Source organism: Limulus polyphemus, unplaced genomic scaffold, assembly GCF_000517525.1.
Source record: "Limulus polyphemus unplaced genomic scaffold, Limulus_polyphemus-2.1.2 Scaffold829, whole genome shotgun sequence".
Taxonomy (NCBI): Eukaryota; Metazoa; Arthropoda; class Merostomata; order Xiphosura; family Limulidae; genus Limulus; species Limulus polyphemus.
Window position 1 is genome coordinate 372,898 of NW_013666439.1, and position 13,755 is coordinate 386,652.

The 13,755-nt window shown below is 30.8% G+C and overlaps 1 protein-coding gene across 1 annotated transcript in view; it reads right to left on the reverse strand.

The window, feature by feature from the left end:
• Nucleotides 1-9,989, reverse strand: part of LOC106460756 (replication factor C subunit 4-like) — a 37,934-nt gene extending 27,945 nt beyond the window's left edge. The window contains exons 1-3 of the mRNA XM_013920491.2: nt 9,850-9,989; nt 7,182-7,304; nt 2,048-2,126 (exon numbers count right to left, since the gene is read on the reverse strand). Of these exons, the coding sequence (XP_013775945.1) occupies nt 2,048-2,126; nt 7,182-7,303 (201 nt within the window). The 5' untranslated portion in view covers nt 7,304; nt 9,850-9,989. The remainder of the gene's footprint in view (nt 1-2,047; nt 2,127-7,181; nt 7,305-9,849) is intronic.
• Between the last annotated feature and the right edge of the window lie 3,766 nt (nt 9,990-13,755).

The following is a 13,755-nucleotide window of genomic DNA, read 5'->3' on the forward strand; positions in this document are numbered from 1 at the left end:
GCAATAATATAGTTAATATTTTAATATTGTTTTGTATCTGATTCACTGCTTCACTATTAATTAGTGTTAGCAATCAAATTATCCCAAAAATTGTAACACCTTAGTTACTTGCCTCCTCTTTCCCATACAAGACCAGACAAGAAAGTTATAGGGTTCCCATACAAATTTTTATAATCATTTCCCTGACCTTCTACAACTTTCTCCAATACAAATTTGTAAATGCAGTTAGTTGGAGATATGTATATAAAATTTTTTGTTTTGTTTGTTATAGGGTCACCAATCTCCAATCGGCATTTCTAAAAGCTACCGTTGCTAAAGCTGTACATTGAAAAAGGTTTGAATTTTCACAAAAAGCTTACCTTTAAATTGACAACTGCACTAGATGGAGACTATCTTTTGATGTTTTCTTCATTAATTTGATTATAAATTTTTACATCTTGAATTCTACATTTCACTTCTACATTGTTGTTACTTATTTCATGTTTTGTAACACAGGACAAATTTATTTCCCAACCAACAGTCCAATTCTCTTTACTTTCTTGATTTCTCAGGTTTGTGGAAATCCTAAATGTTCATAGCACTTATGAAAAACTCCACTATAAATAATAGGACTAAGCAGTAATTGTATGAATAACATCTTTATTAAAATATAAACTTTCTTGGAAATTAACTGCAACAAAAAAAGGTAACATTTATATTGAATTTATGTTTTAAAGTTTAATATGCAGTGATTATTAAACTGCTACAAGTATTTTAAGCTCTGAAAAAGTTCTATTCCACTGTTGGCTGAAATACTTAGCATCAGATTTTGTGAAATTTTTGTTTTAAAGTATTTTGTTTTTATAGCATGAAATAGGTTGATTGATTGACTCACAAAAAAAAAAACATGTCTCTATTACCAAAAGACTATACTCAAAGACTCAACTTTGAGCCAAAACTTTGTTAAAGAACTTGAGTAACCTACTCTTTGTAAGTTAACAACATACACTGGAAAAAAAGAGTAATTTTTAACTTATGAACATCATATAAACATTCTATAATTTTCTAACTCAGAGTGTAATATGAAATTTCTATGTGCAAATTAATTGGAAAAACAAGTCTTCATAAAGAGACAAATGTATTTTACAAACACTGTGCAAGAACACTTAAATTCATGGATGTCCAAATAAAATATTATACAAAATCTCATCTTATGTGAAAAATAAACTACATATATTCATAGTAAGTACTGTACTATTTCAAAAGGATTGGATATTAAAAAAGGCTTAAACTTTCAATTCATAAACTGAATAGACTATGCTGATAGACTGACATACATCTAAGTTATACATACAATTTTGCAATATTTTTTCATATTATGAATATGTTTATAACATTTTTTGATAAAAACATTTATTGTCAAAAATGTGAGCTGTGGAGCTAAAAGCCTTTAAAATAAATGCAACTTTTCTTATTCTTATATTTTGTTCAAATTGTTGCACAGCTACATAATAAATTACTAATGCAGATTGGGGCAAAACTCTGTTGTTTATTCCATTCTTATGTTAATCTATATGCAAAGTACTGTAAGCCTCTAAGTTCTACCTAACTGGCAGAAATACATTCAAATATTAATTTTGTAAACTCTAGGTCTTGTTGTAATTGCACCAGCTAAACATACATTACATATGCACATTTTGTGCTTCTGTTATTTAAGAAGTTCAAGCACTGTATTATAAAAAATTGTATAGAAGTTAAAGATAAAATTGAACAAATGCTAGGTCAGAGAAAAAATTGCTAAGCCAATCATTTTAGTTAATAATACAAAATAAAGTTTTGAAGTGTTCTCAAAAGATTAAACTTATGATTTTTTGTATGAATAAAAAATCCATCCTTTGAAATAAACAAGTAAAAAGTTGTTTCTGCTTAATAATGCTTTAACATTAAACCTCAAAACAAATGCCACTTCTGAGGTATTTAAAATTCACATTGTATAGTTCTCACTTAAACCAATAATAGTTTAACAATCACAACACAGCTACTGTTTACTAAAAATATAGATACTTACATCAGCACCTTGTAGTGTCTTTTTCAGAACAGTTACCACCTCTTCTTGAAATGCAACTTCATCGACAGTCTTTGGTCGACTGAAAATACAACAACACACCATGTACAAATATTCTTGTTATTTTTGTATAAACTAAAGTGGCAGTGCCATAATCTGTTTTAATAAAATATTTATTTCTATACATTTTACCTTATAGTTCAGAAGCTGTTATCATCACATCAACTGATACCTAGGTCACTCATGGGTATTTTATAAAATGTGTACAACTTTTTTATGTATGTATGTATGTATGCCATACATAAATCCTCCTAAACAAAAATAATTAAAATATATAACAGTTGTACACAGTTTTTTCTCAATGACAGAAGATTTTTATTTTGAGTTTAACTGCATACAGCACAAGCATTAAAACAAAGTTCAAGGATCTGAGTTGTTCCATTTTTAACAAGCATTACTACATGAATAGAATTTTATATAACTACATATGTACATATGTGTCTGCAAGATAGGGCAAGGGGGCATTTGCCTCCACCCTGGAATTTCAGAAAAAATTTTATTTGAATATTATGAAAATGTATTAAAAAATAATACTAATTAAATATAAACAACAAAATTAAGCATACATAAATAAGCCATAATCAGCTAGATCATCACATTCAAACTTCAAGGCAATGGTCTGCTCTCTACAATGGCTTGCTCTCACCTGGAATAAATCCTGCAGATGCCTAGAATTTATATATTGTTTTACCTACCAGTATTCAAAATTTATTTTTAAACTCATGAAAAATCAAACAGCCTTTATTAATATAAAGTATTTCTCAATCTGTAAATGTGTAAGAAGTTTACTTAATGTTGTTTAATAAATCCCACTGGAACTAAAATCAATCTCAAAATAAATGGTATAACATTTTTTCATAATGCTAAAAAAGTACATATGACGTTCTTGATTTTACTCAGTTAAAAATTTCTTTCTAGTTATTATTTGAAAAAATCACATTTAAAAGACGCCAAATATAAAGGACATCTTAACAAATTCACAGTAATCTATTTTTAAGATGTCAGATATCCATGATTAACCCTAACTGTAGGTTTTACTATATGTACTGTGACAATAATGACATTAGACTTCATGCTTATTCTTGACTGAATGTCTTCTAAATGAATGGTTTCAAACCAATGTTTTGGAATGAAGTACTGGTAAACTGACCCTCTCTCATTAAAACACTCCAACTTTGTAGGTCTAATTAGCACTGTCACACATCTGTTCATTCAAACTCTTGTCTATGTTTTCAAGTTCTGTTTTTATTATGAATTTTCATATAACACATGTCACAGTCAAAACATGACACAATAAATACAAGCATGCTCTAGCTACAAGTTTTCAATAAGAAAAAAGCATCTCAAATATGGATAATGAACAAACCAATCAAAATTGGTTGGCTTATTTTAAGCACAAAGCTACCCAATGGACTATCTTTGTTGTACCCATCACAGGTACTGAAACCCAGTTTTTTAGCATTATAAGCCTTTAGACTTACCACTGAGCCACTGGAGAGCACCAATCACAGAAAGTGACATTTGCCAAATAGGCTTCTTTTCTTTACAAATATGATATTTTTGTTACTTTATTTTTCACTTTACATTATTATCTAAAATAATTGAAAATCAATGCTCTAAAGAATACATATATTAATGTAGTTGATTTGAGAAATCATAATATAATTTGATTAAAACAATGTATCTATTCAACACACTTAGAAGACATACAGGTTCCAGGGGTTGAATTAAGGGGTCAGATTGCAATTCTAATCCTTCAATGTCACTCCCCAGAAGGAGTAACGGATCCTACCAAGTTTGGTTGAGATAAAAAGAATAGAATGAGGAACCATAAGTAGAACTAAATTATTAACTCAATCAGTCAATATAATCGAATTAGTATCACGTAAAATAATCAATTAAATGAAATTATGATTAAATCAGTTAATTTCACAAACACATTCAACTAGTGTTTTTAATTATTACTGTTCTTGATTATTTGAACTAACCAATAATTTCAGTTACAATGAAACTGACTGATTTCACAAAAAAATAATCAACTAATAAAAATTAGTGTTCAATTACTACTTTTGATTATTCCAACTAATCATAATATTGCCATTATGTTTTGTTTGTTGTTATGCACAAAGCTACACAATGCATTATCTGAGCTCTTCCCACCATGAATATCAAATCCCAATTTTTTTAAGCATCTCAAGATTGATCGATAAGTTGAATGTAATTGACCAATAATGACAATTAATGGATTAGTAAATTCCACTAAATTCCCAGCTCTAAACATAGGAACTCAAAGGAGAGACATAGAAGGATCATATCTGAATGCCAACCCTCTCCAATTCACTCCCCAGGAGACCCTAAGGGTACATGCCAAGTTTGGTGACAACTGGTGTCGAACAGTTCTGCATTTATAAGTACACAAACAGACTTTTGTCAAATAATAGTCTGTAGATAAATAAATAGGTTATAATCATTTGTTAATATGAAAATCTTTTTAATCTGAAGTTTATAATAACAATGTATTACACTTATTTTATTTTGGTAGTAACTTTTCTTAATATAACTGGGAATTTTCTAAGTACATTGGGAATGACACAGTCATTTAGCTCATATGAAAATCTATTTGTGTTTCTGATTAACAGGATATCTTTGTCACTGGTGAATATTCAAGCTACTATAATTACAAATTGCAGCATTTATACAAAAAGAAAACTTACCACAGAGCTAAAAAAAGTTCAACTATCACACACAGCTAAAGGTTGTCAAACACATACAGCAAGTCCACGAAATATCACTTGATAAAATTACTTACCATTATTACCACATGATTACTAGTATTAATAAGATGTTATGAATTAAAGAAAGAAAATTTGTTATTCATCATTTACTTGCTCTAAACACAGCAGACATCTGAAGAGTGGAATGCATAATGAATTTATAAACCACAACTAGATGAATTATCCATACTTGTAGCTTGTTTAAACTGTTAGATATTTTTAAAGATTTATATAAGAAGCTTTGTTCATTTGGGTATGAAAATATTTTTGAATTTTCACTATTAAACATAGACAAGAAAATGCATAATAAACACATCAGACTAAGTACAAAGGATGTTTAACAGGTGTAACAGAAGTTGTTCATGTTTCATTAAAATTTCAGTAAAGTTAACAAATATTCCCAACATTCATACTGATTTCTGTTCAAAGCACCATATACCAGCAAAGTTTGCATCTCCTTTTTAATGTTTGAAATCTCTATATATTTCAAATCAATGTAACTATGGTATGAAGTAATTAAGCTTTTTTAACCTGCTATTTAAAATCCAGTTAAAAATGTACAATAGATAAATACATGAAGATACACATACACACACATATGCTTAATTTTATTTAAATAAATGCCACTTGGATGTTTCTTGTTAAATCAAACATTCCACACATTAATTGCATGGACACTAACATCAAAATTACAAATAAAAAATCTTTATAATGCAATACAATGCCACAAAACGTATCTTTAAAACAAGTTTTTGGGTGCTACTATAACGTGCAATCTACACAGATGCTATCATAATCACTGTTTTAACTTTCATTTAATTGAAAATGGTGCCATTTATAATAATTAACACTTTTAAACTAATAAATTACAAACTACTATTACATAATGTTTTGGGGCAAATATAATCAGAATGAAGTAAATTCCTACAATCAAAACTAACACAATTATAACCTAAATTTAAGGTACTCTTTTGGAACATACAACTTAAGTTAATATTATTTGCCGAATAAAAATGTGGATAGATATAAATTATTCAGCAAAACATTATGTTTTAGTGAATCATTAAAACTATGAAGATGATAGTATCTATGTACACTGCATGCTACAGTGTAAATATCTTTGTACACCACACTCTATAGTACCACCAGATTTTGTTACCCCATTACTTGATTCTGGATTAGATTCCTATTGATCTGAATTGGTATTAGTGTATGCCAACCTGTAAAGCACAAAAACAGGTATTGCATGTATTTCACAAAAAAATGTTATAAACTTGGAATTCACATGTAACGGGGTTCCAATAGCATTTTATAGCTGAGGGAGAAATACTCTAAGGTTAAATCATAGGGGTGATACTGAAAAGTAGAGAGTAAAGTCTTGAACCATAAGAGAGACTTATTTATCTATAATCATCACAACTCTGCACACTCAACTGAACCAACATTTTGTTACTGACTCCAATTAGTAATTTAATAAATAACAGGTTCTTCTTAGTACATGTACCAGCAAATTTTAGTACTTGAAAAATACCCTTCAGATGCAAATTCAGTACATAGAATTTGAAGCATGAAATACCTAAGCTACTGGGTTATTGTAACAGTACTAACAGTACAAAATAATTAATCATATAGCACACTACAAAAACTGACAGAAGGTGATTTATAAATTCATTACATGGAATCATGTATTATATAAATAATAATGAAATATCCTACAGTGGTGGATATGTCACACATACCACTTGAAGATATCCCACATATTAGCATATAACACACACACAGCCAAACACACTTTGTGAAGCATAAACAGCTGCTACAGGAATTACTTTTCTTTTTGCTTTGCCACCCACCCCAAAGGAAAAAGGAGAGGTAACTTGAATTCTAGTTTATATGGGTATATGAATATATGGATAAGAATACCAAAATTTAGTTGGAAAAGGGACATCAATGGGCTGAATGCTTTTTGTCACCCTGTTTTTTGAACAGTTGTCAACATAAAATAAAATAAAAGGGATATTGGTTTTTAAGTTATCAGTTATATAGTTTTTGTCATAGATTCACTCATAATATTTAAAAGAAATTTTAAAGCTATTCACTTTCACAAATTCTCAACTGATTTGACTATTTCTTTTTACTTATAATATAATATATACATTTAACATCAAGCAGCAATTATCCATATCACAAATAGCTAAAGACAACTTTAAGTAGTTCCAAACTAGTTAGCAATGACATAAAATAATAAATGAGTGAATAGAAAAATGTTAAAAGTTCAAATAAAAAAGTGTTATCGAAAACCTCACTATTTTTCAACCCAAGGAGGAGGTGCCTGCTTTCTGCCAGGTTTGGAGCCATCTTTCTGACTTCCAGTTTTGTCTTTGAGTCCAGATGTACCAGGCCTTACTCCTTTGAAAAATGCTTCCATTCTATAAAGCAAAAATAAAACACTAGAAACAACATAAATTAATCACTCTAAGTAATATTTTGAGTACTTGATTATTTTTGTGACAATAATCAATGCAAACATTGCTCATAGGAAATTGATTATACAAACTAATCAATTTTATTTCCCAGCTCAAGTTAACATGCACAAATTAAAAATCAATTTATACTAGATTACGCATAATTACATTAATGTATTTGGTACAATCACTGTATTTATAACAAACAATTTTTATGTTCATGATTCATATTTGTTATAAATTTGACTTTTCACCTATAATATAATTGGGAAGCAATGTAATGCATTTATTTCATTCTAAATGCTTTAAATACTTCATTGTAAGATATCTAAACTAGTTCTCTAGAGGATATATATATATATATATGCGTGTGTATGTGTGTATATTTTCCTTTAAGCAATTTAAAGTTGCTTTTATTAAATGTCACATTAGTAAATCTCAAGTTATAGGAGCTAAATTTGTATAGTTCTAAAGACATAACTAAACTGTTACACAACAATAAGACCACATGTTATTATTTCTTTACTTTAAATCATTATTTTTTCAAGTTTTACATATGGAACCCAATAAAACACTTATATGCATCTTCCTGCTTTAGGTGTTCAAAAAATGTTATAGGTTTTGGCAAACTTTTCCTCCATAAGATGTTTGACTGGGGGTATCAAAAGGCTGGAAATATGAACTTGCACACTTGGAGTAATAAGTTTAAGTTTTGAGAAATGCAGACTTATTTTCTGGCAAAATGTTTTTCTTCCATAATTTTAGCTTTATTAAGCATGTGGAAAGGTCTACATGATGATGTGGTTTGTAGTTAAGTTAGTAACAATTACCTGAAACTAGATAGGGACTGTATTCACCTACAAGTGCCTCAGACACTTAGAAAATTAACATATGGCCATGGGAGACACTTATAACACCACTTGTTTTATATAAAGTAATATGGTGAAGTGGACAGTCCTCCCATGATGCTGAAATATACTTTTTTGTGCCACATGAAACTGTACTTAGTACATTATTATGTTCCTCTTTGATTTATTTCTCAGTACTTTATGTTCTTCTCTGACATACTAGTATGGACAGTTAAGACAAGATGTAAAGTTTAAAGATGAATGATGAAGTGCTATTGAGATACCACTTTATAATGAAGGCATAACATAATTTGAGTCAACACTAACGTGAAGCCACTTACTGATTAAAATAAAAACCTAAAATTATTTCTTAAATGAAACATTTAAACATTTCAAAACATAAATAGAAATTACAGGTATCTTCAATCATGCCCCAGATAGTGGCTAACTCAATAGCTGCTAAATTTTGCACCTAATGAACCACCAATATCAAATATTGTAACTTAAGTGAAAGCTTTCACAGATTTTAAAGTAGTATATACATACCATAAAAACAATAAACATAAGTAATGGCAAATCACATAACATATATAAATACAGTTAGTTCTAAATATAGATGATCTAATATCTTACCACACACATATTTCATAATAAGCATGTATTTGCTAGTATTATTAAAATAAACAAAAAAAACACTGAAATAAAAACATAAAATGCTTTACAGACAACTGTTTTTTTTTTAAATGCCATGAGATTAACAGCAAGCACTGGTTTGCAAGTTATCAATTTGATGGTTAGAATTAGCTTGTAATTCTATGTGATATGCATTCATTTTGAAGACCATGAAGCTGATAGTGTTAGTCAGGACAAAGATTTATATCTTTGCAAAAAAATGGGGGCAGTTAAAGGGGCAAATACACTATACTCTGTATAATACAATATATGAATATAAAGAGCTACATATATGTATGAATTTTTCTTTCTTGAGTTGTAAATGATGAGTGATCTTGACAGTCAAAGTGACTTATGTCAGCTTGAATTTTTTTAATGTCTTATACATGAAGTTGAAGGTTGTAGTATGTTGGCTGTCTTAGGAATTAGATTCAGGAAATCAAAAACATTCTATTAGTATTAGTAATATATTAGTGCTACTGTCCATTATAGTTTATACAACGAATATAATGTTTACATTACATAGTGCAAGATTAGTAATAATACTAATAATAAGCTGTAATCATATAGCAATATATTAATAGTACTGTAGTAGGCCTACTTTAAAAGTTACTTAGTAGCATTAGAATTGGGTTCAACTTGAAGACATAATTAAGCATTTGAGTTCCCACAAAGATCTAGCATCTACTCTAGTAGTAGTACTGAGTAGTAACCAGTTTTGTTTTTCATTGCCAACTTAAATGAATAAGTATTAAAATATTAACAGTAATATAACCAATATTCAATTTTTATATTTTAAGTTCAAGTTTCAAAACTGGGGAATTGGGATGGAAAATTTATCTGCGCTTACAAGTTACAGTAGCACAATACTACCGCTGTTATTATTGTTAAGTGAAAGTGAAATAGAACCATTGGCTTAATTGACATTATTATTAATACAACATATCTAACTCATTAAACTTCACAATTATTTACTATTATACACTTACCTGAATAATAATTTGATGTAACTCAATACATCCGCTGCACAATTAAAACAAAAACTTCACGTCTTAATTTTCACCCTACAGTTTTTCACTGTAACTTACCACACTCTATAGTAAACTATATATTTGCGTTGTTCCCGCGATATCCATAACACGTTAACGCCCTCCATCGGATGAACAAATATGAACTAGCATGGCCTTCAAAGGTCATTGTTTTAGTTGAAAAATTACTAAATAGCTTTATTGTTAAAATTTCCCCCCGTGGAACAGTGGTAAGTTTACGGACTTACAACGCTAAAATACTGCGTTAGATTCCTCGCGATGGATACAGCAGATAGCCGAATGTGGTTTTGCTCTAAAACAAAAAGAGCAAAAAATGATAGTTAAAGTCGTTAAATAAACTGAATCTTAATTTCAATCTTTGCTAGCAAAAAGCAGTTAGCAATCCTTTTTCTTCTCTTATTGGATGCTTCAATATATAACATAGGGCTCAAGTAAAAATATCAAAAAGTAAAATAATTCATATAAAACTATACAATATGAAACTAAAAATCCCTGCTAAAATGTATTTTTGTCTATTGAGAACAAATTGTATACATTTATTATTATTCTCACTTCTCGTTAGAGCATTGAGTGTTGTACATTATTTCTTTATAAATATTATTACATCAATTATTACTGCGCAAATCCTTCTCATTGGTCACTAGCTTACCATTTTGGAGAGGTAAAAAGTCGATTATATGTAGGTTTAATGTCCCCCAGTGGGTCAGTCGTAAGCTTACGGACTTACACGCTAAAATAGGGGGAGGAGTAGATTCTCCGCAACACCGAATACATATTGTTACACCTCCAGTCGTTAATTGATTTTCCGTAACTTCGTTCCGACGAAACTTTAGCAACACAAGTCCTTACTTAATAAAACTGGTTTATTCTTTCTGAATATAACTTTACCGATACACTTATTTTCAACAGTCGCTCTATAACAAACGTTTTAACAACGAACGTTAACTTCAACAATACTTTCTGACTGCAGTTCAATTACTCACTACCTACACACATTGTCACGTCACGTTGTGAGCGTCTTATATATATACCAGACAAACATATATCTAGTAAATGCTAGGGCATTCACGAAGGAACAAGATATTTCTAGAGAATAGGTGGCGTGACACTAGTCACGTGACCTCGCTGACGCAAAAATATAAATACTCAACAGATTTAATGAACATGACTTTCCAGTCCTAATTTCTGAACTAAAGCCTACAGTGTTAGTAAAATACATCTCAAAACACCGTAAGAAGGGCCTATCATGGCTTGATTGTAAGGGAAAAAGAAATACATAGTTAAAATTGTATAGGCGACAAATATATCGAAATTAAATAATAGGTTGATCAATCGCCAAGTTTTGTTATATTTTAGTTTAAAGAAGATCGTATGTTCAAACTATTCTTTAATTATGATGGTTAGGACGTCCGACTTGCCATCTGAGGGTCGCAGGTTCGAATCCTCGTCCTTTCTGCTAAAAGGTGTTATAACGCTAAGGTCAATCCCACTATTCGTTGGTAAAAGAGTAGCTCAAGAGTCGGCGATGGGTGGTGTTGACTTCCCTCTAGTCTATCACTGGTAAATTAGGGACGGCTAGCACTGGTATCCCTCGAGTATTTAAAACAAACTAAACACCCCACATATAGTGTACAATTCAGCGGTGTATGAGGCCTAGTCTTGTTCTTTCGATTTGACCTCATCCAGGATTACAGATGAAAGCTGGAATTACCCCCAAACCACTATAACTCAGTGACAAGTGGTAAATCGAATTAAAGATTGAGCTTTACATTTGATTTTTAAAGCCTAAAACATGTTTCTTTTTTATATTGCTAAGCCTGCCTTGAATTATATTTGGAAGGGAGGCACGTTTGTTCGTTTGTTTGTTTAGCGCAAAACCACAAAATGGGCTATCTATGATCTGTGCATCGCGGAGAATCAAAATCCGGATTTTAGCATTGCAAGTCCGTACACTGCTTATTGATCCATCGGGACACTGGCGGGTACATCATCATACACGATAAGCACAAGTAAGAAAAAGTAATTGCAAAACAATGAATATATATTTAATTTACCATATAGATAATTTTCAAACATGATGGTTCCGTACAATAGTATATAGAGCCCAGAAGAAAAGGGAATTATAGATTTATCATATGCAAAACTTAATACCTTAATCTAACAGACGTAAAATGGAAATTCATATCACGGCATATTACAAAAAATTTTGCTTATGTGTATTTGCATAAAATAGTAACATTATAATAAGAATAGCCAAATATCTTAAATTTATCAAAGACAGCACTAAATATTGTATAACTATTTCTTTATAAGTATTATTACATTAGAAAAAGTGAAAATTTCGCACTTCAGCACGTTATATCTCATAAACTGTATGGCCCTGAAACGAAAAATTGCCCAGAAATATTAAGGATATCATGAGGATGCAAATACTTCAGTTGTCACATGCTGCCAACAGAGGCGCTACTATTGTTTGTTTCATAGTGTTACGACAGCGGAAGTCACGTGACGATGGTAACACGAAATGAGTTCTAGAAAATCGGGGAACATCACGAATAATCCAGTATTTGCTAGGCGCCCTCTATTCTTGTATATAAGTGCACCAGACAATGAATCGATATTGAATAGCGGACAGAGAGATTGAAGATATAGACGGACAATTGAGTCAAACGCGGTAGTAAGTAATCTGCGTGAATCGTTCGTTGAGAATTATAGCGTGTGGTTAAGTGACTGTGAAAATTAAGTGTATTGCAAAGTTGTATTGAGAAAGAATAAATTAGTTTTATTTAAGAAAGGACTTGTATCGCTGAAGTTTCTCGGAAAGAATTTCTACCGGAAATTATCAAACGAGCAGAGACGTAACAATATATTTCTAATGGGTATAAATGGGCTTGTCGACCTTGTTGCAGCTCATTCAACCAACAAAAAACTGAGAAATGTGCAGAGAGGTGAAATGGTGAAATATTATTACACCAAAAGATGCAATGCCGAGACAGCTCTCAGATAATACTATGAGAGTGCATAGCGTCCACAGATGGCCTTGTTCACACTTATTTTGTGTAAATTCTAAAATAATTTAAGGGGAAAGGTTGCATTTGTGATAAGCCACGTACAGACAAACCAACGACATCTATTTACACTATCACTGAGGTCAGTCATGCTGTAGAAGAGCAAGCCAGCACAAGTGCATATGGGTGTAGCAGTATACATTATGTCCCCCAGTGTCTGATTTTGTGAGTTTCAGCTGTTTGTAAGGTTCTTCGGTCAGTTTTGAATGTTTCATTACAGGCTACATCGTGTTCAAGCACCGAAGAAGAAGGGTTTAAAATGACGTGTTGACTTGGCAAAACTTTAAGTCAAATGATCAATGGCCTGTCAATATCTTAAGGACTGATAAAACACATTTCACTCTTTATGAAAGTGTCAACACGTGCAACTTCATTATCTAATCAAATACTAATTCACATATAACATTCCACATGCACCTTCATAATGCTAATATTATAGTGTAGTGTGGTTTCACAGCTGACTTTGGTATTGGATCATAATTTTTGAAGTCCATCAGCACATGGATCGCAAAACTGTACAGTCAATGCTGCATGAATCATGCAATACTAACAACCAATGTGATTTACATGCTGCAAGAACGAAAGGTGATAGACAATACAGTTTTCAATCATAGTATTTTGGCACTTGTGCATAAAGTTAAAATCATAAATAATATTCAACGTTAAACTGGTACACAATTAAAAACATTTTATTTAAGCCTATCTATGGCCTTCAAAAGGTTGATGACTCTACATGCTTCGACGTTACAACTCCTGAGGATGACGTTGTAACGTCGTC